At 42.4% G+C, this 27,411-nt stretch overlaps 1 protein-coding gene across 1 annotated transcript in view; it reads right to left on the bottom strand.

The window, feature by feature from the left end:
- Nucleotides 1-3,646: 3,646 nt before the first annotated feature.
- Nucleotides 3,647-27,411, bottom strand: part of ALG13 (ALG13 UDP-N-acetylglucosaminyltransferase subunit) — a 97,981-nt gene continuing 74,216 nt past the window's right edge. The window contains exons 21-28 of the mRNA XM_067471713.1: nucleotides 26,992-27,027; nucleotides 25,206-25,261; nucleotides 24,747-24,818; nucleotides 23,770-23,935; nucleotides 16,631-16,750; nucleotides 12,671-12,711; nucleotides 9,520-9,703; nucleotides 3,647-4,036 (exon numbers count right to left, since the gene is read on the bottom strand). Of these exons, the coding sequence (XP_067327814.1) occupies nucleotides 3,762-4,036; nucleotides 9,520-9,703; nucleotides 12,671-12,711; nucleotides 16,631-16,750; nucleotides 23,770-23,935; nucleotides 24,747-24,818; nucleotides 25,206-25,261; nucleotides 26,992-27,027 (950 nt within the window). The 3' untranslated portion in view covers nucleotides 3,647-3,761. The remainder of the gene's footprint in view (nucleotides 4,037-9,519; nucleotides 9,704-12,670; nucleotides 12,712-16,630; nucleotides 16,751-23,769; nucleotides 23,936-24,746; nucleotides 24,819-25,205; nucleotides 25,262-26,991; nucleotides 27,028-27,411) is intronic.

Raw genomic sequence — 27,411 nt, 5'->3', positions numbered from 1 at the left:
AGCAGCCGTTGGTGCCAGAAGGTGTATCAAAAGCATCACATAAATAAATTAGTATAAAACTGATAAAAATAGGAGCGCAGGTGGCTAAATATCTTTTGACCAAAAATGGGCAACAGCAATGGCACTGTCTGAAGCCTCCAACAATTCTTCCTCTGTACATGAGGCAGGGCACAGTGGACAAGCATGCAGATGCAGAGTTGTCTGTTCTGCTCCAGTCACACAAGGTGTGGGATTCTTTTACGTCGTGCCATTTTGCCAGGTTGTCTTTTGATCTGCCCACTCCATTTCTGAGTCTGTTCAGGGACTTCCAAGTTGCCCATTCTTGGTTTGCCCCTGAAGGAAGACCCTCGTGGGGGGCCATCCAGTTGGGATTTCCTGGGTTAATCCAACCTAATGGCTCAAGTGTTATTTTTGACAATCCCAGAGGCAACTGGACCCAAACGAGACAGATAATTCTTTGTCTGGATTGCAAAATCATGTCCCCGTCAGACTCTGCTGTTGTTTTACTTTTGCTTCCTTTGGTTGATCTCTAATGAATGCCTTCTGGCAGGTGAGACCCAAGCTGTCTCCATCGCAGCGACAGGTGGCTGCTGCCTCAAGGTAAGAAATCGCATCTGTGGAGATATGGGCCATGCTTGCAACATTATGTAAAAGGCTTTTAAAAATAATCCAATGGAGTACCGAACTGAACCCAAGTAGTGAAGTAGTGAAGAACCCAGCAATCCAGGTGATATGAAAGACTTCCTCTGAAGATTCTTTTTGCAGATTGAGATAGTATGTCAACAGGAATGAGGGGCATTTGAATGCTGGGATGCATTTACATTGCAGCATTAATACACTGTGGACCAGTGGTTCTCAACCTGTGGGTCCCCAGGGGTTTTGGCCTATAACTCCCAGAAATCCCAACCAGTTTACCAGCTATTAGGATTTCTGGGAGTTGAAGGCCAAAACATCTGGGCACCCACATGTTGAGAACCACTGCTGTAGAATGAAAGTGTGTCGATGCACCTCTTGTTTCCACGAAAACCAAATCCAATTAACACTTATTTCTACACAAAATATAGATTTGTTTTCTTTTTGCAGAACTAGTCTTGAAATGTGAATAAAGGTTAAGGTAAAGTTGTTCCCTTGACATTAAGTCTACTGGTGTCCAACTCTGGGAGGTGGTGCTCATCTCCATTTCTAAGCCGAAGAGCCGGCACTGTCTGTAGACGCCTCCAAGGTCATGTGGCCTGCATGACTGCATGGAGTGCCACTACCTTCCCGCCAAAGTGGTACCTATTGATCTACTCAGATTTGCATGTTTTCAAACTGCTAGGTTGGCAGAAGCTGCGGCTAACAACGGGAGCTCAGCCTGTCCTGCGGATTCAAACCACTGACCTTCCAGTCAGCAAGTTCTGCAGCTTAGCAGTTTAACCTGCTGTGCTATCACGGCCCCTTCATGTTAGTCTCATTCAAATCCACTGAGCAAGTTAGTCATCAGTTCAGATTTTATGAGATACCCCCTGCAGCAAAACTTTGACCTATCCCTACAGTGCTATTCTAATATGTTATAATATAATATATAATATATTGTATATACAGTCAACAAGTTCTGCAGCTTAGCAGTTTAACCTCCTGCGCTATCATGGCCCCTTCATATGTTTATTATTATTTATTTTTTACAGCTTTTATATTCCACCCTTTTCACCCCGCAGGGGACTCAGGGCGGATTAGTGTACACATATATGGCAAACATTCAATGCCAATTTTGACATACATATACAGACATAGACAGAGGCTATTTAACTTTTTTCTGGCCGCCAGGGGAGCTGTCACTTTCATCGTCCATCTGCGACACTGATGAAGTACTTCCGCATTCCCCGCATGCTTTTTGCTGGAGTGCTTGCTGGAGTCTTTTTTATGGCCTCATAAATTAGTTAATTTAGCCTCCCCACACTTTAAGGTGGTACCTAATTTTCCTACTTGACAGATGCAACTGTCTTTTAGGTTGCAAAGGTTGACAACAGGCTACACAATTGGTTGGAAACCCACTCCAACCCGGGCTGGCTTCGAACTCATGACCTTTTGGTCAGAGTGATCTTAATGCAGCTGACACTCAGCCAGCTGCACCACAATCCCGGTGCTAGTCTCATTCAAATCCACTGAGCAAGTTAGTCATCTGGATTCGTCCAGATTGTATGAGATACCCTTGCAGCAAAACCTTGACCTATCACTACAATATGGAGCCTCCAAGATCATGTGGCTGGCATGACTGCATGAAGCACCATTACCTTCCCATCAAAGTGGTACCTATTGATCTACTCACATTTGCATGTTTTCAAACTACTAGGTTGTCAGAAACTGCAGCTAACAATGGGAGCTCAACCTGCTCCAAACCTTTGAACCTACGACCTTTCGGTAAGCAAGTTCAGCAACTCAGCAGTTTAACCCACTGTGCAATCAGGAGCTCCTGAAATGTGAATAGCCTTTAAAAAATGAGGTTTCAAAGGCTTTGTTGCAGGGAGAAGAAAATGTCCACTTTCGAAAAGAAACTTAGTAAAGATTTTCTCCTTTTGAAAGTCCTTTTGGCTGCGAGAAATTTTGGGATGGTATCTGTGTCTCTGCAGCATAGAAGGAAAGTCAGGGAGCACAGTAGATGTGCTTTCCTGGTCCTTAGTTTCTCCAATTTCCGTGTGTCTTGGAACAGTTTCACCCCGTAGAGATGTTCAATGTATTGTCGAAGGCTTTCATGGCTGGAATCACTAGGTTCTTGTGGGTTTTTTCGGGCTATATGGCCATATTCTAGAGGCATTAGTAAAGATTTGCAGCCTAGGTTTCCTTGCTCAGACACACAAAAAACAAGGCCGTGTTCAGAATCTGCTTTTATTGAGTAGTGGTGGTGCCAAATTAAATCCCGCTCTTCCATCCACTTGTGCAGTGATTATTCTTCTAGAAACCTAATTACAGACCGCGACAGCAGCAGCAGTACCAATCCAAGACCACGATTCCCCACCTTCAAAAGCAGTGCCCCTTGGAGACCACATTAAAATTGGAGAATGATCGGTCGGCAGTTTACTGAGAGCGACACGCCAGAATGGTTGTATCTCACTTGCGGAGAGGTCAAATCAAGAACCGTCACTGGCCTGGGAACTCTTTAGCTTCCACCTCTTTGCCTCGAAGGCAAGAACATGAAAAGCATATGGAGATCTCAATATTCAAGCCAGGAGGAGATGAGAAGGTATCGCTTTGATCATTTGGAACAGCGGTATCGCTTTGCCAATACCCAATATATTGCAGTAATAAAATTTGAAGAAAACGGCACTCTCTAACTTGACACTTTCCAAAAGTCTTGGGCAAATGCCCCCATGATCCCCAAGTCACATGGCCAGTGACCAATGGTCATGTAACTGGGGATGATGGGAGATATCGCCCAACTGTTCTGGAAGGTGCCGAGTTGAGGATAGGCTGCATTACTCCACCGGATGTCTATCTGTTCCTACTCACTGTCTTTCCTTGCTGCAGCAATGCTTGATGTATAAGGTTATAGTGTCCTACAGATGTCTTCCTAAAATACAAAATACGGAGCCCCACCCCCAACATAAATACAAAACCAACGTTCTATATAAAACATGAGAAATTAAAAAGAGAGAGAAAGAGAACATTCCGCCTACCACAACGATGCCCCAGGAACGAAACAGGAAGGCAGAGAAATAAAACCAACACAAGGAACGCAACACAAAGAAACAGGAATGGTTTGGTGACCCGGTCCTTTTCCGGGTTTACATATTCTGAGCGACAAAATGTGGTGCCGGGTTCGAGGAGGCCATGTAGCCCACCTGTGGGAAGTGGGCAGGGTTCACGGCGCTATGTACACGGGCCGAAGTGCCGTAGGATGGGCTTCCTGGAAACCAAGGACTGGTGTAGTGGTAGGCAGGCATCAAGGGGACGCAGGCCTCATATCCGGAGAGAGGTGGCTGAGCATAAGGATCAGGGACGACGGGGTAGTAAACAGCTCCGTGAGGTGGCAGCGGAGGCTCTGCGATGGGTAAAGCTCCTGTGAGGAAAGAGGGGTTGAGAGAGCGAGAAATCCCATATATATTATCCATAGATTGCGTTTGTGGCAGAATGAAAATCTCATGTAGTGTCTTGACAGAGAAAAGATATGCCATGCAGATAATCAAGGAGTTTACTCTTTGAAATGCAAAGTAACATATACACAGTCATGTGAATAGTTGCATTGACTCACACAATGTCCTTTGAGAGAGATCCAAATGGTCCTTAGGTATCCATGTGGAAAGTCATCTTCCAGCAGCCTAGAAGCAAAACCTGTCCCTGTAAGCTCCTGCACAGCTAAAACCTAAATATGTAACGGTTGCCAAAACTCCCAGGCTCATCTAGTCCCATGGGCATAGCTCAACCAATCAGCTTTGTGCTTTGCATTTTCAGTTAACACACTCACCAACATTTTTTTTTTTTTTGCATGATCTAAGAGAGTTCTATGATCTTTCATTTTCCTGGAGAAGGAAAGAAGCTACTGTGTACACCAGGCATGGGCAAACTTCAGCCCTGTAGCTGTTTTGGACTACAACATCTATAATTCACAACAGCCAGTAGGCTGTTAGGAGTTGTGGGAGTTGTAGTCCAAAACATCCAGAGGGCCACAGTTTGCCTATGGCTGCTATACATTCACATACCCTATTTCTCCAAAAACAGAACCCAATTGTAAAATAAGCCCTAGCATAATATAAACCTTACTCCAGAAATAAGCCCCAGTTAAGATCATTACCCAGACGGGTCCATTTAGTATGTCTTTTGCAAGACACAACTGATATATTGAATTATAATATTAATATAAATAAATAAATAATATTATTGACATCAATACATACAAGAAATGATTGTATGTTACAATTTATAATTAAGTATGTAAATACCCAAGTGGAAGCTTTTGGATGAGAGATTTTGTCTACATGAATAAATAAATAAACGTATTTATTTATTTATTTACAATATGTGTTCCGCTTTTCTCAGGACGGATCACAGAACACATATACAGCAAACCTTCAATACCAAGTATACAGTGAAAAAGGCAGACAACAGATAGAGGTATTTATATAGGTTTTCCCATCTTTTGGCATCTTTGGAGACTGTGCTCCATCTCCTTGCTGAAGAGTTTTTCTTTGTTCGTGAACTTCTCCTTTATCTGATTGAATGCCATGCCTAAAATGCTTCCCTACTTTAATGCAGTTCCTATTTATCTACTCACATTTTTATTTTCTAACTGCTTCGTTGGCAGAAACTGGGCTGAAAGGTCTGGCGCTCACCCTGACCCAGGCTTCAAATTATCAACCTTCCAGTTGGCAAGATTTATTGCAGCTTGGTGATTAACCTGCTGTGCTACAGCCTGGCCCTTGTAGATTGTTATATTTCCATTGCTACTTCATAACTGTCATTTTGCTACTATGAATCATAATATAAATATCTGATATGCACGGTGTATTTTCATACATTGGGCCAAATTTGGCACAAATACCTGATACGCCCAAATTTGAAGACTGGTGGGATTGGGGGGGGGGGGTGGTTGATTTTGTCATTTGGGAGTTGTAGTTGCTGGTATTCATAGGTCACCTACATCAAGGAGCATTTTAAAATGTGCTAATGATGGAATTGAACCAAACTTGGCATGCAGAGCTCGAACTCCCATGACCAACAGAAAATACTGGAAGGGTTTGGTGGGCATTGACCTTGAGTTTTGGAGTTGTAGTTCACCTACATCCAAGGAGCACTGTGCACTCAAACAATGATGAATCTGGACCAAACTTGGCATGAATATTCAACATGCCCAAATGTGAAGACTGATAGCGTTTGGGGAAAAATAGACCTTGTCATTTGGGAGTTGTAGTTGCTTGGATTTATAGTTCACCTACATCAAAGAGCATTCTGAAAACCGCTAATGATGGAATTGAAACAAACTTGGCACACAGAACTCCCATGGCTGACAGAAAATATTGGAAGGGTTTGGTGGGCATTGATCTTGAGTTTTGGAGTTGTAGTTCATCTACATCCAGTGATGTTGCTGGGATTAGGCCTGGGCGGTTTCGTTAATTCGTAATTCATTAATAATTCGTTAATTTTTCCAATTACAAAACGATAACGAACCATTCTGGAGCAATCATTAAAAAAACGAATTTTTAAACATGTTTTGTAAATGCTTCGTATTTCGTTATTGTATTCGTTTCGTTATTGTTCTGAGGTCGTTTCGTTATTATTTCCGCATGTCTGGGCCAGTTTTATGGTTTAATTAGTGAAAAAAAATTATAATATCACACCAACAGTCAAGAACAGAGGGAGAGGGAAGCTTCAGAAGTTTTTGGAGGTTTTTTAGCGTATTTCGCGGTCGCGTTCGCCATTAACGAATCGATTCGTTATTGTTTCGGAAATCGATTCGTTAATTTTTTACCATTTACGAAATTTCGTAAATATCGAACTTTTTAAAAGGAAAATGTTGTAATTATTTTAAATATCGAAACAAAAAAACCCCCAAATACAAATCGATTTTAGAAACAAATTTTTGCGTTGTTACCCAGGCCTAGCTGGGATTTATAGGTCACTTACAATCAAAGAGCATTCTGAACCCCACCGACAGTAGAATTGGGCCAAACTTTCCACACAGAACCCCCATGACCAACCGAAAATGCTGTGTTTTCTGATGGTCTCTGGCGACCTCTATGACACCCCCTTGCAGCCCCCAGGTTGAGAAACGATGTGTTATATGATGGAAGAGCATAGGCCTTCTAGATGTGCCTGTATTGCAACTCCTAGCATTCATCCCCATTAGCTATGATAACTAAGGCAGCTTGGGAGTTGTACTCCAACACCCTGTGATGGAGTTGCAGGATCCCTGACCTCTGTTTTAGTTAATTAATCATCCCCATCTTGAACGAATCAATTACATTTGCTTGGTGACAACGCTTTGACGGGGTGCCCTTTTGGAGACGCAGGCAGGGCAGAGTTGGATACTGACTCCGATGATTATTGTTTCTTTTGCAACCCAGTCAAACGAAAGCACACCGAGAGAATCACAAAGAGCCAAGCCCTCAACTCACAGCTCTTCTCATTAAAACGTGTCCCAATTAAAGCATGGCCCGTTATGCACAACGCATGGCAATTAGCACGGCTGATCAGCTTGAATAATCTGCGCGGCAGCATCCCTCCCAAAACTTATACATAATGACTAACAGTAAGTGCTAAGAAAAGCCTGGGCCTTATTACACACATAAATCATGCTAAGCCATGAAATTAGATTATCATGAATGCTAAGAGCCGTTTGCGAGGCTAATGCCTTACCCGAGTCCAATGAATAAAGGCGCCTATCCGCTTGTACTTGCAAAAACGGTCCACAACATACATTTTCAGGTCAATTACATGTGACTCCCAACAGCATGAATGTTTTCCCTAAGGTGTCTAGAATCAAAGCAGCCACAGCAAGCTGCAAATTGAAGTTCAGAGTCGGGGCATTTATCTTGCTTTTTCCCGGCCGCTCTTCTTTATCAGGATGGGGAAAACGTTACTTTTCAATCAGACTGCTTTTCATTGCAAGGTGGAAAAAGAGATGTCAGCATGACACAATTTCTAGGATATCTGGTACTTAGAACCAAGACACATCTGCAGTTTGACATCACTCGAACTGGCATATGGAATACTGGGAGTTGTAGTTTGATGAGGCACCAGCACTATTTGGTAAAGAAGGGTAAACACCTTGTAAAACTACAATAGCACTGGGACCCTTATGGGCATTACAAGCAAATAACACCTGGAAGCCACAGGTTCTAAACTCTGCTACAGAAGAACTATTCTTCTCCCAAAGTTGCTGCGACTTTTCTGGGCTGTATGGCCATGTCTCAGAAGCATTCTCTCCTGACGTTTCACCCACATCTATTGCAGGCATCCTCAGAGGTTGTAAGATCTATTGGAAACTTGGAAAATTGGGTTTATATATCTGTAGAATATCCAGAGTTGGTGAAAGAACTCTCGTCTGCTTGAGGCAAGTGTAAATGCTGCAATTGATCACCTTGATTAGTACTGAATAGCCTCACAGCTTCAAGGCTTGGCTGCTTCCTGCCTGGGGGAATCCTTTGATTAACTGGCCCTGATTGTTTCTTGTCTGGAATTCCCCTGTTTTTGGGTGTTGTTCTCCATTTACCGTCCTGATTCTAGAATCTTTTTCAAATACTGGTATCCAGATTTTGTTCATTTTCATGGTTTCCTCCTTTCTGTTGAAATTGTCCACATGCTTGTGGATTTCAATGGCTTAGAATCGCAGAGTTGGTAGAGACCTCATGGGCCATCCAGTCCAACCCCATTCTGACAAGAAGCAGGAAAATTGCATCCAAAGTATCCCCAACAGATGGCCATCCAGCCTATGTTTAAAAGCCTCCAAAGAAGGAGACTCCACCACACTCCGGGGCAAAGAGTTCCACTGCTGAACAGCTCCCACAGTCAGGAAGTTCTTCCTAATGTTCAGATGTAATCTCCTTTCTTGTAGTTTGAAGCCATTGTTTCACGTCCTAGTCTCCAGGGAAGCAGAAAACAAGCTTGCTCCCTCCTCCCTATGACTTCCTCTCACATATTTATATATGGCTATCATGTCTCCTTCTGTTCTTCAAGCTAAACATGCTCAGCTCTTTAAGCTGCTCCTCATAGGGCTTGTTCTACAGACCCTTCTCTCTGTAGTCTGACATGGTCGTTGTGAGAGTGGTCCAGCATTTCTGAGTTTTCAAATAATATGCTGTGTCCAGGTTGGTTCATCAGGTGCTCTGCTATAGCTGACTTCTCTCACAAGTTGAATTACTCTGCACTGCCTTTTATGTTCCTTGATTCGTGTCTGGGCAATGCTGCTGCATTTGGTGGTCCCTCTGTAGACTTGTCCACAGCTGCATGGTATACGGTAGACTCCTGCAGAGGTGAGAGGATCCCTCTTGTCCTTTGCTGAATGTAGCATTTGTTTGATTTTCTAAGTGTGTCTGTAGATAGTTTGTATTTTGTGTTTCCTCATCATCTTCCCTCTGCGGTCAGTGGTTCCCTTGATGTCTGGCAAGAACACTTTTCCTCTGGGTGGATCTTCGTCTTTACTCTCGTGGCTTGTTCTTGGTCTTGCAGCTCTTCTGATGTCTGAGGTGGAGTCTCCATTGGCCTGGAGAGCCCAGTTTAGGTGGTTCAGTTCATCTTGGAGGAGGTGGAGTTCACAGATTCTTTTTGCACAATCTGCCAGGGCTTTAATGGTGCTTCTTTTTTGGCGTGGGTGATGGTTGGAGTTTTTATGTAGGTATCTATTCATGTGTGTAGGTCTTCTGTAAACTGTGTGGCCCCAGTTTTATACTGTTTCCCCTACTGAGAACTTGGTATGTCTCTCAACCTGCCTCTGAATAAATCTTAACAAGAGGATCCCATGATAGGTTCACCTTAGGGTTACCATACATTGGGAACAACTTGTAGGAACTCAACAACAAATGTCAACAAAATCATCAAAATACTGACCATTTGCTGATGCATCCATATGGGCCTGGCGCATGTCATTCCTTCCAACTTCAGCGTATGGTGGAGGCATGGATGGGTCTACCACCGGGACTGGCTCTGGATATGGCTGGTAGGCTTCCATGTGCGGAGATGGAGGCACCTGCTGCACATACATCATGGGGTTCCAGCAGCTTTGGTGGTAATACTTGGGAAATACAAACCAGGAGAAAAAGGTTTTAGATGGGGAAACCAGAGCAAGAAAAAAATCAGCTTGGCATGCATGCATGATCGTGGGACCTCCTGTAATGGAACAGGACAGAAAGTAATATTCCCCATTAAATGCACTGGATGGGCTCTATACTGTAGGGATAGGTCAAAGTTTTGCTGCAGGGGGTATCTCATAAAATCTGAACTAATCCTGATGACTAACTTGCTCAATGGATTTGAATGGGACTAACATATGAAGGGGCCATGATAGTGCAGCAGGTTAAACTGCTAAGCTGCAGAACTTGCTGACTAGAAGGTCAGTGGTTTGAATCCGCAGGACAGGGTGAGCTCCCGTTGTTAGTCCCAGCTTCTGCCAACCTAGCAGTTTGAAAACATGCAAATCGGAGTAGATCAATAGGTACCACTTTGGCGGGAAGGTAATGGCGCTCCATGCAGTCATGCTGGCCACATGACCTTGGAGGCGTCTGTGGACAACACTGGCTCTTTGGCTTAGAAATGGAGATGAGCACTACCACCAGTCAGAGTTGACTCAACTTAATGTCAAGAGGAAACCTTTACCTTTACCTAACATATGAAAAAGTAGGTTGCTGTGAGTTTTCCAGGCTATATGGCCATGTTCCAGAAGCATTTTCTCTTTTGCCCACATCTATGGCAGACATCAACCTCTGAGGATGCCTGCCATAGATGTGAGCGAAACTTCAGGAGGGAATGCTTCTGGAACATGGCCATGCAGCCCGGAAAACTCACAGCAACCTATTGATTCCAGCCATGAAAGCCTTCGACAACATATGAAGAAGACATTCTAGGTATCCCCTAATACAGTAATCTTTCCACATTTCTTGGCACAGGATTCTCATGAATGTAAGAAAACCACAGATAAATAAACAGCTGAGGGAATATCTCTTGAGGATTTTCTAGGTCTCCCTACATGACTTTGTGGTCAACCTTTGCTGGACATTGACTATAGTGTCACACTGGAGGATTGAGAGTATTTTAAATCAAATCCATGAATAACCAAAATTGCAAAAGTCAGAACCACAAATTTGGAGGGATGACCATACTAAGTTTGACTTGGGAAAGTCAACATCCAACTATTTTCCTATATTTTCCTGATTGTGTAGTATGGGTTTCTTTTCTCTTCTGTGAATGAATGAATGCTTTATTGTACTATCCATAGGCCATGACATCAAATAATATACAACGTTTAAAAGTACAATAGACACTTTACAATATAAACATTGAAACTTATTTTATATACTAGCTCTTTCAAATTACAGTAGCAGTGACATGAGAACAATAACAATGTCTGATTTGTATCATCCCAAACTATCCCCCATTTCCATTTCTAGCCTCCGCTGCAAACGTTACTAATTTAGCTCAGATATTTTGGGCTGCAATTGCAAATGTGGCAACCTTTAATGTTATATTTTTGGAATAATCCGCTAAGAAGTCGCAGATAAGTGCTGACTGTTGCCATGCTGTCCTTGCTTCTTAAAGGGCTCCCAGAAGATTGTTTCTAGGGTCATTATACAAAGGGCAATGTAACAGATAGTGTATCAAATCTTCTCTTTCCCCCAACCCACAAATGCAAAGTTGTGGGCATGCGGGATCCCTCTATATCTCCCCTTTAGCCAGCCTGATGGCGTTGTTTGGAAGCACAAGGCTGTAAATGCTTTTCTAAATGCTACAGATGTTCAGTCTTGAAGATACTGTTGACAATATTGGTCACTTTTTAGTAAAGGGTACCAAGTAGTGAAACCCTGCTGTTTACTAGTCTGCAAGTTGTCAGATGCATCAATCTCAATCACCTTCTTGTCCAACTGCATTAGGATTATTGTTGACCCATCAAAATACTGATGGAACAGGGCCAACCAGTACTGAGCCCAACCTCCCCACGTAATTCATAAAAATACACTTCAGCTAAGCCAGTGTTTCTCAACCTTCCTATTGCTGCGACCCCTTAATCCAGTTCCTCATGTTGTGTGTCTCCCAACCATAAAATTATTTTCATTGCTACTTCATAGCTACTGCTATGAATCTATACAAATAAAAATGTAATGTTCGTTTGTGATACCATCAGAACTCAAAAACCACTGGGGGAATTGACACCAAATTTGGACACAAGACACCTAACAACCCAATGTATGTCCTCCACTCAAAAAAAAATGATTTTGTCATTTGGGAATTGTCGTCGCTGGGATTTATAGTTTACCTACAATCAAAGAGCATTCTGAACTCCACCAATGATGGAATTGATCCAAACATGGCATACAGAACTCCCATGACCAACAGAACACACTGGAATGGTTTGGTGGGCATTGACCTTGAGTTTGGTAGTTGTAGTTCACCTATATCCAGAGAGCACTATGGACTCAAACAATCACAGATCTGGACCAAACTTGGCACGAATATTCCATATGCCCAAATATGAACACAGACGGAGTTTAAGGGAAATAGACCTTGACATTTGGGAATTGTAGTTGCTGGGATTTATAGTTCACCTACAATCAAAGAGCATTCTGAACCCCACCAATGATAGAATTGGGTCAAACCTCCCACACAGAACCCCCATGACCAACAGAAAATACTGTGTTTTCTGGTGGTTTTTGGTGACCTCTCTGACACCCCCTCACGACCCCCCTAGGGGTTCTGACCCCCAGGTTGAAAAACGCTGAGCTAAGCAGACATTACATTTTTTTCTGGACTAATGGGAGGATAAAGTATTCATTGTATAGAACCCATATCACTGAAACCCAATTCTCAGCTGAACATCGACAAAGTTTAAATTTTTTGATGCAGGACTAGAAGTTCCAAAGTCTAATTTAGCCAGTACAATGCCTGACAGAAAGTGTAAAATCCACAAATACAATTAATCCACCTATAAATGTAGATCCCTCCTCCATCCAAAGGTATTTGACCAAAGTGGATCTTTTGTGAACATTACCTGCAAGCCCAAGTTGAAGTAATACTGCACAATCTTTGGATCTGAGAAGGAAAAAAGAGAGAATGACTTGCTTTTTTGCAAGCTACAAATGAATAATAAAATGCTAATACTACATTGTAAGGATGAAAGGGGAATGTTAATTGCATCTTTGGGAGTCATCACTTGCATGCACAAAAGCTGAGCAAATTCAAAAGGAAAACAACTTGCTTGCTGTCAAAAGCGAGGGTTCCACAAACATTTCAGATCATTTATATGAATTTATATCTGTGTATCTGCAATAATTATGAACACAGTGGCTGATTTTAAAAAGGCGCAACCCAATTTAAAGTTCTTCCTCAAAAACGGAAATCATGCCCAAGATTTGCAGTCTTCAAGGGTGTTCATTAAAGATTTCCCCTGACCCACTTCTATTTATCACAGAATGCTGAAATTGCATGTATGTAATGATATAAGTCTCTATTAGTTACATGCCAATCTACAACTCAGAACTGATAATGGTCTTGATTTTAAAGGTGCTGAAGTGGTGTGAAGTTTGAGAATGGACCTAGTAGAATATAGAGCAGTTATCAAGTTCCTTTACTTGAAAGACCACACACCAAAGGAGACATTCGATGAGATGAAAGAGGTTTATGGTGAGGATTCCCCATCATATGATGGGGTCAAGAACTGGCATTGTCAATTCAAATGTGGACGGATTTTGATACAAACAGCTTCAGTTCCATAGTAATCCCACTCTGCTATTAATGAACACACCATCCAGCAAGTGGAGGTTGCCATTTTGGAAAATCATCACATAACTATTCACCACCTAGCCCAAAATATCAAGATTAGTGTGGGGTCTGTGGAAAAAATCATCCAAGACCCTCTTCACATGCATAAGGTATCTGCTCGCTGGGTCCCCGAGCTGCTCACACCTTTCCAGAAGCAGGAATGAGTCACATGCTCTCCGGCTCTATTGATAATGATGTGCCATGGAAACCAGGAGGACTTTTCAAACAGACTGATCACACAGGATGAAAACTGGGTCCATCACTCTGATCCTGAGACTGAAGTCAGGTTGATGCAATGGAAGCATCATGACTCACCGCCTCCAAAGAAAGCACGTGCCCAACTCTCGGCAGGCAAGGTCATGCTCACAGTATTTTGGGACCAGCACGGAGTAATATGGATGAATTTCCTAGCAAATGATACCATGATCACTGGAGCATACTATGCTTCACTGCTGCGGAAATTGCAGGAGGCCATCAAAACCACGAGATAATGTGGCATGCTCACCAAAGATGTCTGCCTACTGCAAGACAATTCACTAGTTCATAACTCACAGTTGCCCAAATGGAAGAAGCATGCTCCTGTGGCTTTGAAATTCTATCGCATCCCCTTATTCACCCAACTTCGAGCCACTGGACTTCCACCTCTTTCCAACAACAAAGTTATTTTTGAAGGGGAAGCATTATTAAGATGATGAGATTCTGATTTCTGAAGTCACACCATCTTTTTTGGAGCAACCTGTCGACTTCCACAAGCGAGGTGTTTACAGTTGCTTAAAAAGATGGGAGAAGTGCATGTCCCGAGGTGGCACGGATGGAGAGAAGGACTCAGCCCACAAGAAGAGGGTCAGGGGAAATTTTTAATGAACACCCCTCACAAATGGCTACAGCTTCAAGAAGAAAATATCCCCAAATTCAGCAGAGGTAAAAGTTATTTTTGTATGAAACATGCCCAAATGCTCCCTTAAAATCCCCTCCTCTTGCTGCTTGTTTTTCCAAGAGAAATAAAATTGATGGATAAATGGGCATATCAGAAGGCCAGCTACAACTGATTTTTGAAGGGTCCTAGAAAATCATGCTTGCCTTGTATTGCATTCCTTTACAGAAATATCCCATAATCAGGAGGAGATTTGGTGATTTAAGCCTCTCTGAGTACAGATGCTTTTTGGGGACAAAGGAAGAAATGCATTCTTTATTGAGGCACTTTCCATTTCTGAAAGCAAGGTTATACTTTGGGGTTGCGATGCAAAAGGGCTGGAAACAGAGGGTGTCTCATAGCCATCTTTATTTACAAATATACAAGCAGAGGGTATTAGTGACAAATAAGGAACAATTTCATTCATCCGCTTCCTGGAAAGAGCCATTGAAACCCATAATCCTTTCTTCTACAGCCAAACCGCAGCCTCAAGCATCAGCTCTCTCCAACACAGAGCCTCAGATCTGGTTTTGCAGAAAAGGGCACCATTCCCCAGCTGCTCTTCCCAGCATCTATTTCTTATTACGTTTGTGGGAAAGGACACCATTAATAATTATAGGGACGTACTTCTTGAATCTCTTTCCAGCCCGAGGCTATATTCAGTCCTCATTCCTTAATGTCCTGTTTCCACATTAGTAGGTTACTTAACCAAAAGGAACTTGCACAGAAGCTTGCATTTGATCTAAAGATGTTAAAAGCACATTTTGTTTTCCCTTCTCTTTCTGTTCACTTTCTCATTTACTAGGGTTAAAGGCGCAGGACCCCCATGAAAGTGGAGAAAGTGCCAATCAAAAAACATTTATTTTTAAGATAAGAGAATACTTATCTAGGAATCTCTAATTTCTTTGGTGCAACTCTGATCAACCTCCATTGGATCTTAGCCACAGAATTGCACTGAAGGACCTACAGAACCCTAGAGAAGTACTCTATCTAAAATTGCTAGGTCCTTCAGTGCAGTCTATGATCAACTTCTCCCAAGTTCTGACCACAGAATTGCAATTGAGAACCTAAGGAAGTGTTCTCTATAGGAATCTCTAGGTCCTCTGGTGCAACCTTCTACTGGACCAGATGTTGACAATCGAACACACTGAAGGACCTTACAGAATCCTAAAGGGATGCCAGTGGTTGACCGAAGTATTACAAGGGAGGACCTATAGATCCCCAGAGAAGTTTTCTCTAGAGCAGTGTTTCTCAAACTGTCCTCCAGGTGTTTTGGAATTCAGCTCCCAGAAATTCCAACCAGTTTACCAGCTGTTAGGAGTTGTGGGAGTTGAAGTCCAAAACATCTGGAGAAGAACAATTAGGGGAACTCTGCTCTATAGCAATCTCTAGGTCAGTGGTTCTCAACTGTGGGTCCCCAGGTGTTTTGGCCTACAACTCCCAGAAATCCCAGCCAGTTTATCAGCTGTAAGGATTTCTGGGAGTTGAAGGCCAAAACATCTGGGGACCCACAGGTTGAGAATCACTGCTCTAGGTCCTCCAATGCAAACCCTATGGACACTTTCTGTTGGACCTTGACCATAAAATTGCACTGCAGAATCTACAGATTCCTAGAGAAGCGTTCTCTCATGTAATCTCTATGTCTTCCAATGTAAATTATGGTCAGCTTCTACCCACTGATCACATGTTGCACTGAAGGACCTTAAAGAACCCTAGAGAGATGCTACCTCTAGAGCAGTGGTTCCCAACCTGTGGGTCCCCAGGTATTTTGGACTACAACTCCCAGAAATCCCAACCAGTTTACCAGCTGTTATGATTTCTGGGAGTTGAAGGCCAAAACATCTGGGGACTCACAGGTTGAGAACCACTGCTCTAGGTCTTCCATTGCAACCCTATGGTCAATCTCTGCCAAGCGTTGACTGCAGAATTGCAATGGAGGACCTACAGATCCCTAGCGAAGTGTTCTCTCTTAGGAATCTCTAGGTCTTCAACTGCAACTCTATGGTTAGCATCTGGTGGAAGTTTACTATGGAGTTCTGCTGGAGGATGTAGAGATTCATAGGGAGACATATTAATCAAACCCAGGAAAGTGAAGGTTGCATGACTATTCTGACTCAAGTAAAAACAGGTAATGCAAGACCTGAAGAAGGTTGAGCTTCAAGCTGAACATTAATTTAGACGAATCAAGTTAGTTATCAGAATTCCAGACAAAAAATATACCACACCTCTCTAGAAATATATTGTTATTCCCATAATATTCCTCAATGAGTTTCTTACCTCTGGGGAGGTCACTGCCATTTGGGTCGCAGGAATATGGTGGGGTCACGCTCCCATTTTCCCCCACATCACTGTTTGGAACAGGAGACTGGTAGGGGTAAGGAGCCGAAGGAATCACCACTGGTTTAAGAGAGAAAAATCTGATTATAACACACTGAAGTCCATAAAACATACCCTACAACTCAGCAACGCATCTGAGAGCCAACCAAACTTGAACTTTGACTAAGGATATATCTACACTGTGGAATGAACTCAGCTTGATTCCACATTTACTGTTCTTGCTCAGTATGCTGCAATCCTTGTAGAGAAGGCTCAGGACCTTATAAATCTACATCTACGATGATTTCATAGCACTGACCCATGGCAACTACAGTGGTGTCAATGAATTCTACAGCGTAGATCAATGGTTCCCAGCCTTTTTTTTGACCAGGGACCACTCTCCAGCATTAGTACCAAAAGGGTTACGAATCAGTTTTTGGTCAACTTTAGATTCAGTTTGGGCTACTGATTCAGAAAATTGCACTGGATAGACCACATCAGCTCTAGTTTCCGATAGAGGACATATGCCATCCAGTAGTCGCCATCTGATCGCCCAGAGAAAACCATATTTAATAACAACAAAACCAAAATCAAATCAAATAAAGAGGAAGGAGGCTCACAGACCAGATTTTCGTCCTCGCAGCCCACCGGTGGTCTGTGGCCACCAAGTTAAGAGCCATTGGTGTAGATTAACCCTTAAAGACAGATTTCTGAGTACCGAAATATGAACCATGGCAACTACAGTGGTGTCAAACTGTATGAATTCTACAGACAAACCCTTGACGGCAGATTTCTAAGTATCGAAATAGTACATTTAGTTCCATTACAGCTCCATTCCAAGTTTTAGGAAGCATTTACCCTGTAGAAAACAGTTTGATGCCACTTTAATTCCCATGGGTCAGTGTGATGGAATAATGGGAGTTGCAGTTTCACAAGGTCTATAATAATAATAATAATAATAATAATAATAATAATAATAATCAATACTCCTGACCTCACAATACTCCTGACCTCAGAATGGTGTTAAAAAGCAAAGTATGGATTTTTGATGTTGCAATTCCAGGTGACAGTAGGATTGAAGAGAAACAATAATAATAATAGTAATAGTAATAATAATAATAATAATAATAATAATCCTTATTTATACCCCGCCACCATCTCCCCAAAGGGGACTCGGAGCAGCTTCCATGAGACCAAGCCCAGCAATATAAACAACAAAATAACATCACAATAAAATAAATAAACCAATCAAGTAAAATAAACAGTACAAAATAACATAATGGAAAATAAAACACAGTGGGAGGGTCAAATGCACGACATAAAATGATAAAACACTGGATGAGAAAGCAATGAAAAGGTACATTTGTGGGGGAGGATCTCATGGGGGGATAAAAAAGGCACTTTGCACATGCTCAGGAGCATCCTCCTCTGCTCCAGGCAGAACAAGGGGAGTGCAGGAGGAAGGTGGTGGTGACATTACACTCCAGGGTTGGCGAAATCAGCTATGAAAGAGGAGGCAAGCAATGTAAACAATCCCCGCAAACCTCCCTATCCACTAAAAATAGTTGCAGGAAAGAGGTTCAATGAAGTCCACTTTACACTTGTATTCTAGGGCTTTACTTGGAAATAATGGGTTACTGGGCTGCCTATAAATATTTAAAGGTTTTGACGACTGAAAAGCTCGCTTCCTTACAAGGAGGGGAAAAGATGACACAATATGAGGATTTAAAGATATATTTTTTTGTCGTGTCAGGAGCAACTTGAGAAACTGCAAGTTGCTTCTGGTGTGAGAGAATTGGCCATCTGCAAGGACATTGCCCAGGGGACGCCCGGATGATTTTTGATGTTTTTATCATCCTTGTGGGAGGCTTCTCTCATGTCCCTGCATGAGGAGCTGGAGCTCATCCGCCTCTCCCCGGATTCGAACCTGCGACCTGTTGGTCTTCAGTCTTCCCGGCACAGGGGTTTAACCCACTGCGCCACCGGGGGCTCCTAAGATTGAACTGCAAAGACTCTGGCACAAACTAGTAAAGGTGGCCCCAGTGGTGATCAGCACACTGGGTGCAGTGCCTAAAGACCTTGGCCTGCACTTAAACACAATCGGAACTGACAAAATTACTGGGATCTGCACGCATCATTCGCCGATACATCACACAGTCCTAGACACTTGGGAAGTGTCCAATGTGTGATCCAATACAACAGCCAGCAGAGTGATCTTGTCTGCTGTGGACTCATCTTGTTGTGTTTCTAATAATAATAATAATAATAATAATAATAATAATAATAATAATAATAATAATACATCACACAGTCCTAGACACTTGGGAAGTGTCCAACGTGTGATTCAGTACAATAGCCAGCAGAGTGATCTTGTCTGCTGTGGACTCATCTTGTTGTGTTTCAAATAATAATAATAATAATAATAATAATAATAATAATAATGATTATTTATATTCTGCTCTTCCTCCCCAAAGGGACTCAAGAGTGGATTTCAAACATAACTACAACAACAATACATCCATACTAACAAAATTGATACAACCCAACATATAAATATGAATTATCTTTAGCTTTCTTTGCTAAAGAGTACTGGTGCCTCTGCAAACTACAACTCCAAGCCTTGAGGAATGGTGTCAAACTGAATGCAGTAATTTAACAATGTAGAGTCTTCTTCTGGTTTCTTGACTACAGGTTCCTTTTTAATAGGCTATAATTCATAAGAGCCAACCAATAACCAACTACAGCTAAATGGGGGAAATGACTAGCATTGTCAAGCAGGTTCATCTGTTGCAAAACAGCCTTGTGTCGCCTTAAAGACTTAACAAGTTTCATTTGGCAAGAATTTCTATGCCCGCAAAAGCTTATGCCGAAACAAAACTTGCTAAGCCTTTTAAGCTGCGGTGGCAAGACGCTTTTTATCCTCAGAGGAAACGAGAGGGGACAGTTGCACAATTTTCTCCAACTGTTCTTCCTCCATGTATTTAACACTCCTTCACACATGGACTCAAGCTGCAAGGAATTTGTTGAGTTTGGGAACAATTACTTCTGCTCTTCCCTTTTATTTCTAAAGGTTGCAAATAAGAAGCATGTGGCTTAAGCATAACTTGTTCTGCCCATCGCTCAGCAAATGTTTTCCTGTCCTTGGAAAACTTGTCATCCACTAGACATTAAGGACTGGACAGCAGGCAGACAGACAGACAAGCAAGAATGCCGTAAAGATATTTGATTGGATGGTTTTTTAAAGACTGTTTTTACTGTAATAATGTTAACTTTACAATCTAATTCCTTACCCAGTTGAACCCAGAATTCGGAAACATTATGTTTCGACCACATTTCCCACAACAGAGTCAGTGCGGATTCTCAGAATTCTAGACTTAACAGAGAACTTTTCCAGGCTCTATGCTTGACATTTAGATAATTTAATTTCATCTTCTCTTTCTTTTCCTTCGGTCTCCTTCTGTTACTTGAAGACGGCCCGGAAACTACAGTTGGTCCAAAAATCTGCGGCCAGACTACTTATGGGAGCTGGTTACAGGGAGTGTCTACCCCCCTGTTTAAACACCTCCACTGGCTTCCCATTAGTTTCCAGTCCCAATTCAAGGTGCAGGTTATCACCTATAAAGCCCTAAATGGTTCAGGACCTGCTTATCTCCGCGATCGCATCTTCCTCTATGAACCAGTGTGTATCTTGAGAACATCCGGTGAGGCACTGCTCTCTCTCCCTCTGCCATCTCAAACATGGGGATGAGGGACAGGGCCTTCTTGATGGTGGCCCCCTGGCTCTGGAACTCCCTCCTTAGGGAGATCAGACAGACTCCTACTTTGTCCTCTTTCCAGAGACAACTAAAAACCTGGATGTTCTGGTGTGCTTCTGATTAAGCAGTCTACCAGTAATTTTTCCTGTTCTTACTTTAAGTTCAGCACTTTATGTCGGCCCGTTTATTGTCCACCTCAACACTTTTGATGACACTATTCCCAGCCCTGTCTACTTGATTGCTGCATTTTCCTTGCGCTCCCTTCAGGATGCATTGCACTCATTGAGCCTCAACCTCAGCTATGTTCTTTTTCTCAGCCATATTGTTTGGATGTTGTTTACAATTGTGATTGTTTTTATTTGATGTTTTTAGTTTTTTGTGTCCTATTTGTAATTTTTTGGCTTGTTTCTTGTAAGCCGCCCCAAGTCCCTTTGGGGAGATGGTTGGTAGGATAAAAAAATTAAAGTTGTTGTTGTTGTTATTATTATTATTATTATTTACATTTCCATCTATTGATGCAATAATAGAACCCTGGGGTGTATCCACACTGCAAAATTAATGCAGTTTGGCAGCACTTGAACTGCCCTGGAATCATGGAGTTATAGTTTGGTGAGGCACCCACCCTCATTGGCAAAAAAGGCTAAAGACCTTGTAAAACTACAACTCCTAAGATTCTATAGTAGTCTGAGTAGGGTCAAACTGCAATAATTCCACAGTGTAGATCAGTGGTTCCCAACTTGTGGTCCGTGGATCACCAGCAGTCTGCAAGAACTAAAATATGGTCTGCGGCCTCACCATTACTACACCGTTGTAACAAAAGCAACTGGTCTTTCGAAACCCTCTTATAGTGACGAGGCTTCATAGAATCATGGAGTTGGAAGAGACCTCATGGGCCATCCAGTCCAACCCCCTCCCAAGAAGAAGGAAAATTGCATTCAAAGCACCCCTGACAGATGGCCATCCAGCCTCTATTTAAAAGCTTCCAAAGAAGGAGCCTCCACCACACTCTGGGGCAGAGAGTTCCAATGCTGAACGGCTCTCGCAGTCATGAAGTTCTTCCTCATGTTCAGATGGAATCTCCTTTCTTATAGTTTGAAGCCATTGTTCCGCATCCTAGTCTCCAGGGAAGCAGAAAACAAGCCTGCTCTCTCCTCCTTGAGACTTCCTCTCAGATATGTATACATGGCTATCATATCTCCTCTCAGCCTTCTCTTCTTCGGGATAAACATGCCCAGCTCCTTAAGCTGCTCCTCATAGGACTTGTTCTCCAGACCCTTGATCATTTTAGTCGCCCTCCTCTGGACACAGTCCAGCTTGTCAATATCTCTCATTATTAAATATGGTTTTCTGTGGGTGTGAAGATGGCAACTACTGGATAGCATATGTCCTGTATCAGAAACTAGAGATGATGTGGTCTATCCAATGCAATTCAGTCAACACCCTAAATAACCAAATTGAAAGTTGACGAAAAACTGATTTGTAACCCTTTTGGTACTAATGTTGGAGAGTGGTCCCTGGTCAAAGTGGTCCCTGGTTAAAAAAAGGTTGGGAACCACTGATGTAGATCTACTCCTGGATTTTGAATAGCACCGGAGAGGCTCAGTATTCCAAACGGTGATATGAAATAGTAAGAAATATCTGTCTTCCTCCCTTCTGATGTTTATGTATCTCTAAAAATAATGATACGTTTTAGAAATGATATGGCTACCGATTTTAATTCATCTCCTTCACTTCAATTGCCTGTGCTTAGCGATAATTAAAAATTACTGATGGGAAAAAAGCACACTCTGTCTCTGGAGTTTGGTCCTCCCACTCCTAACCCCAAGAGACAGTCGGCAGCTAAGTTAGAGAAATAAGTTATGCAGAGAAGGAGAGAGAGAAAGCGAAGGAAGAACCAAACCGGCACAGAACTCCCTCTAGCTTTGCCTGCCTCTCTCTGGAGGAACCTTTCGAATTCTTTAAGTCAGAAATTGGCTCTTGATATATAATTATTTTTTCATGTGATGGATGTAAACATGTAAGAAACACACCGGCTTTCTTATGACCAGTCTTCCATAGGCATCCAGGATGCATCTACACCAATTCAAAGTGATGGTTTTGGCCTATAAAGCCCTAAACCAGTGGTTCTCAACCTGGGGTCCCCAGATGTAAGCTTCAACTCCCAGAAATCCTAGCAGCTGGTAAAGTGGCTGGGATTTCTGGGAGTTGTAGGCCAAAAACATCTGGGGACCTCAGGTTGAGAACCACTGCCCTATACAGTTCTGGCTCAGCTTAACTGTCCAAACATATCTCTCTCTACATCCCACTTCGTAGCTTAAGATCATCCGGGGAGACCCTGCTCTCGGTCCCGCCAGCCTCACAAGTGCGCTTGGTGGGGACGAGGGACAGGGCCTTCTCAGCGGTGGCCCCACACCTATGGAACTCATTCCCCAGTGAGATCAGGTCAGCTTCTTCCCTCCTTTTCTTTCAGGAAGAAGGATAAATCATGGCTGTGGGTCCAGGCCTTGGGACAGCAAGCATGACAGGAATTTGGATGTTGAACTGGACTGAAATTGGCTATATGGTTGATGACAATGTTTTTAATGTGTTTTTAACTGTTTTAAACTGTTGCTATTTGTGTTTTTATTGTATTGAGGCTTCGAATTGTGGCCGGTTTGTAAGCCGCCCTGAGTCCCCCCCCTCGGGGGTTGAAAAGGACAGAATAGAAATATTGGAAATAAATAAATAAAAACACCAGGCATGGGCAAACTTCAGCCCTCCAGGTGTTTTGGACTTCAACACTCACAATTACTGGCCTCCACCCCTTTCCTTTTCCCCCTCAGCTGCTTGAGGAAGGGGCCTGAAGCCAGGAATTGTGGGAGTTGAAGTCCGAAGTTTGCCCATGCCTGATCTACACTGTGAAATAAATAAGTTTGGCATTACTTCAACTCCATTGGCTCAATGTTATAGAAATCTGGCAGAAAATGTAAAGGCTACAACTCCCATGATTCAACTCATTTTGGGTCTTTGTTATGTTTAAACTAAAATTTCTAGATTTATACATCAGTATATACAGTAACTAGAACTAGACAAAGTAATGAAAAGTATTTATGTTTTAGCACAGACTTTGCCTCACCTCTGTATCTTGTGTGCTTCGTTTTGCAAGTTTATTTGAAAAGTAAATATGGGTCGAAATTGCAAGTCTGATTGTCAAGGTATGCATGTATACTTTTTAAATGCAAAAAAACCCATACTTCATGCTTACCACTAAGAAATTGCAATCCCCATCCTTACTGGTCCTTACTGGTATGTGTGTGTTATGGAAAAGGTTAAAAATTACTGGACATAAAGACACCCCTATTTTACCTGGTCTTCCCACAGAAGGAGATACAATGATAGGTTGCACAGCATTTTGAGGAGCGGATGTAGTGGCGCTGACTTGAGAAGGTGCTGCTGCACTGGAGGAGAAGATGGAGGCCGGAGCAGGATTGGCGCATGAGGAGGAAGAAATGACAGCTGAATTCACCAGGACCTGCAAAAACGTGGGAACAGAAAAGAAGGGCTATTAAGGACATTCAGCACATTTGCTTTAGTTGTCACAAGACGAGACATGCATCTACACCAGGCATGGGCAAACTTTGGCCTTCCAGTTGCTTTGAGCCTCCTTCCTTTTCCCCCTCAGCCGCTTAAGCGTTGTCCGTAGACACCTGCGTTGTCCGTAGATACCTCCTGGTTGTGTGGTTAACAAGATTGCATGGAGAATCTTTTTGCCTTCCCCGACAAGGTTGTGTGTGTGTGTGTGTGTGTGTCAGGAGCAACTTGAGAAACTGCAAGTCACTTCTAGTGTGAGAGAATTGGCCGTCTGCAAGGATGTTGTCTCTGACCTAGATACTCAAAATATTGTTAAGATATGAACATCCAGTTTGGGATTTGGCTTATTTCTGTGCAGAAAACAATAAAATAGTAAAAAAAAAAAATAGTACTTTCTGCACACAAAATAGTACCACAACCTGTTTATATAGAAAAGAGATCTCTCTATACAAAAGAATAGCATATTAAAGTTGTTCTTACAGTCATCCGTCCTTCCATATTTGTAGATTATAATGTTTGCAGCTATCTCTATGTCTTCCAAAGCAATTATATGGTCAGCTTCTAGCGGAAGTTAACCACAGGGTTATGCTGAAAGACGTAGACATTCTTATGGACATAAATAGCTATTTCTTTATGTTTCTTCCCTACTATTATTATGCCTTTTTTGAAACAGAGATAAATATGGTGAAACTGTTAATTCTTGTGTGCAAGAACAAAATTTACACTATTGTGCATTCCATCTAACGAAGTACCTTCTGAGAGTAACTGTATGAAGCGACGCCTTCCTGAGAAGATAGAGTACTTGCTCTCCCATCTTGCAGTGACTAGATAGAGCACAAATCAAAAAGCATTGTTGAGTGTGAATATCTTAGAACATATCAATAGGGTCAACTCCATAAAGTAATCCCGGACACAGCATAAACAGCATTAAAGGGATCTACCCAAACCAGATCCTGGATTGCACCCAAATGGATAATCTCCATTCATTTCCACATTCTAAAAGCAGGAAATGAAACTTAGCCACTGGCCACTCTCACCAGAACCGAGGCTTAAGCAGGTTTGCTTAAGCCTCCAAAAAAATTCAGAGAAGGCCAGGCAAACATCACATATTATATTGGATCCAAATAAAAATGCTCCTTCCATGCCCCGCTTGTTTGAATGCTAACGCACTTCGGCAAAGGTTACTTTCACAGCTCTTGAGTAAAGCTTACTAAGTTTGCCGTAGATTCAGCAGCAGTAAACACGGCTGGAGATTCACAGTCTGGATCTGGAAGGCAGGCACAAAGAGACAATTAAAACAGGCCAGTTAAAAAAGGTATATGGAAACAAAGCAATTTCGATGTTGTATGGGGAAAATTTGTTGTAAATGGTTTAAAAAACAAAGAAGGAAAGTTACCGTCACAAGAAGAAATGAGATTTTGGACAGATGATATGTAAAAGCTATGGCTTGAAATGGGGGGGGGGGGGGGGGGGAGGGGAGCACAGTGGTGGGGAAAAAAGGGGGAAAATGCTTAAGCAGAAATATTCTAAAGCCTTTGCTCAAGATCCTGCAAGGAAGACTCCAGCAATACATGGAACGAGAGTTGCCAGATGTTCAAGCTGGGTTTAGAAAAGGCAGAGGAACGAGAGACCAGATTGTCAATATCCGGATGCTGGATAATGGAGAAAGGCAGGGAGTTTCAGAAAAACATCTATTTCTGCTTCATTGACTACTCTAAAGCCTTTGACTGTGTGGATCATAATAAATTGTGGCAAGTTCTTGGTGGGATGGGCATCCCAAGCCACCTTGTCTCTCTCCTGAGGAATCTGTACAAGGACCAAGTAGCAACAGTCAGAACTGACCACGGAACAACAGACTGGTTCAAGATTGGGAAAGGCGTACGGCAAGGCTGCATCCTCTCACCCAACCTTTTTAACTTGTATGCAGAACACATCATGCGATGTGCGGGGCTGGATGAATGCAAAGCTGGGGTGAAAATTGCTGGAAGAAACATTAACAACCTCAGATATGCAGATGACACCACTCTGATGGCCGAAAGCGAGGAGGTGCTGAGGAGCCTTCTAATCAAGGTGAAAGAAGAAAGCGCAAAAGCTGGGTTGCAGCTAAACGTCAAAAAAACCAAGATTATGGCAACAAAAATGATTGACAACTGGAAAATAGAGGGAGAAAATGTGGAGGCCGTGACAGACTTTGTATTTCTAGGTGCAAAGATGACTGCAGATGCAGACTGTGGCCAGGAAATCAAAAGACGCTTCCTTCTTGGGAGGAGAGCAATGTCCAGTCTCGATAAAATAGTAAAGAGTAGAGACATCACACTGGCAACAAAGATCCGCCTAGTCAAAGCCATGGTATTCCCTGTAGTAACCTACGGATGTGAGAGCTGGACCTGAGGGAAGGCTGAGCGAAGGAAGATAGATGCTTTTAAGCTGTGGTGTTGGAGGAAAGTTCTGAGAGTGCCTTGGATGGCGAGAAGATCCAACCAGTCCATCCTCCAGGAAATAAAGCCCGACTGCTCATTGGAGGGAAGGATACTAGAGACAAAGTTGAAGTACTTTGGCCACATCATGAGGAGACAGCAAAGCCTAGAGAAGACAATTATGCTGGGGAAAGTGGAAGGGAAAAGGAAGAGGGGCCGACCAAGGGCAAGATGGATGGATGGCATCCTTGAAGTGACTAGACTGACCTTGAAGGAGCTGGGGGTGGTGACGGCCGACAGGGAGCTCTGGCGTGGGCTGGTCCATGAGGTCACGAAGAGTCGGAGACAACTGAACGAATGAACAACAACAGAATAATAAGACTATATGTTAAAGAGTGTGTTGGATAATATGTAACTGCTATAACAAATGTATAACAAATGTAGTAACTATGATAAAACAATAACAATAGAAAAGAAAAAAAACCAAACAGGCCAGCTCTATATATTATTCTAGGAAAGAATGCGCAATTTAAGGTCGCCTTATGCAGGTATATATTGGGAATGCTGCTGAAATACTGACCTGAAGGGGCAAACAGATAATCTTCATGATACTCCCCTGAATGGAAGAGAAAGGGTACATTATTTCAAAGACAGCAGGGAAAGACTGCTAGAAGAAATTTCAAAATGACTGTTTTTGTTTGTAGATTTGGGCAAGCTGAACATGATGATGAAGTAGTAGTAGTAGTAGTAGTAGTAGCAGTAGAATTTAGATGGCACTTTCACACAGACTGGGATTATGTGTTGATTGAATCTGGCCCTGCACATGGTGATCATTTTAATGTCGTAATGTTTTGATTTTATATTGTTGTGTCGTTTATATACATTGGTTTTGTATTTTAGGTTATTTTATTTTTTTATTTTCTGTTGTGTTTTTTGTTATATTGTGTATATTGTATTGATGGGCTTGGCCTCATGTAAGCCACCCCGAGTCCCCTTGGGG

Source organism: Anolis sagrei, chromosome 10 (assembly GCF_037176765.1).
Source record: "Anolis sagrei isolate rAnoSag1 chromosome 10, rAnoSag1.mat, whole genome shotgun sequence".
Taxonomy (NCBI): Eukaryota; Metazoa; Chordata; class Lepidosauria; order Squamata; family Dactyloidae; genus Anolis; species Anolis sagrei.
The sequence above is the reverse complement of the archived record's forward strand: the minus strand, read 5'-3'. Positions and strand labels throughout refer to the sequence as shown.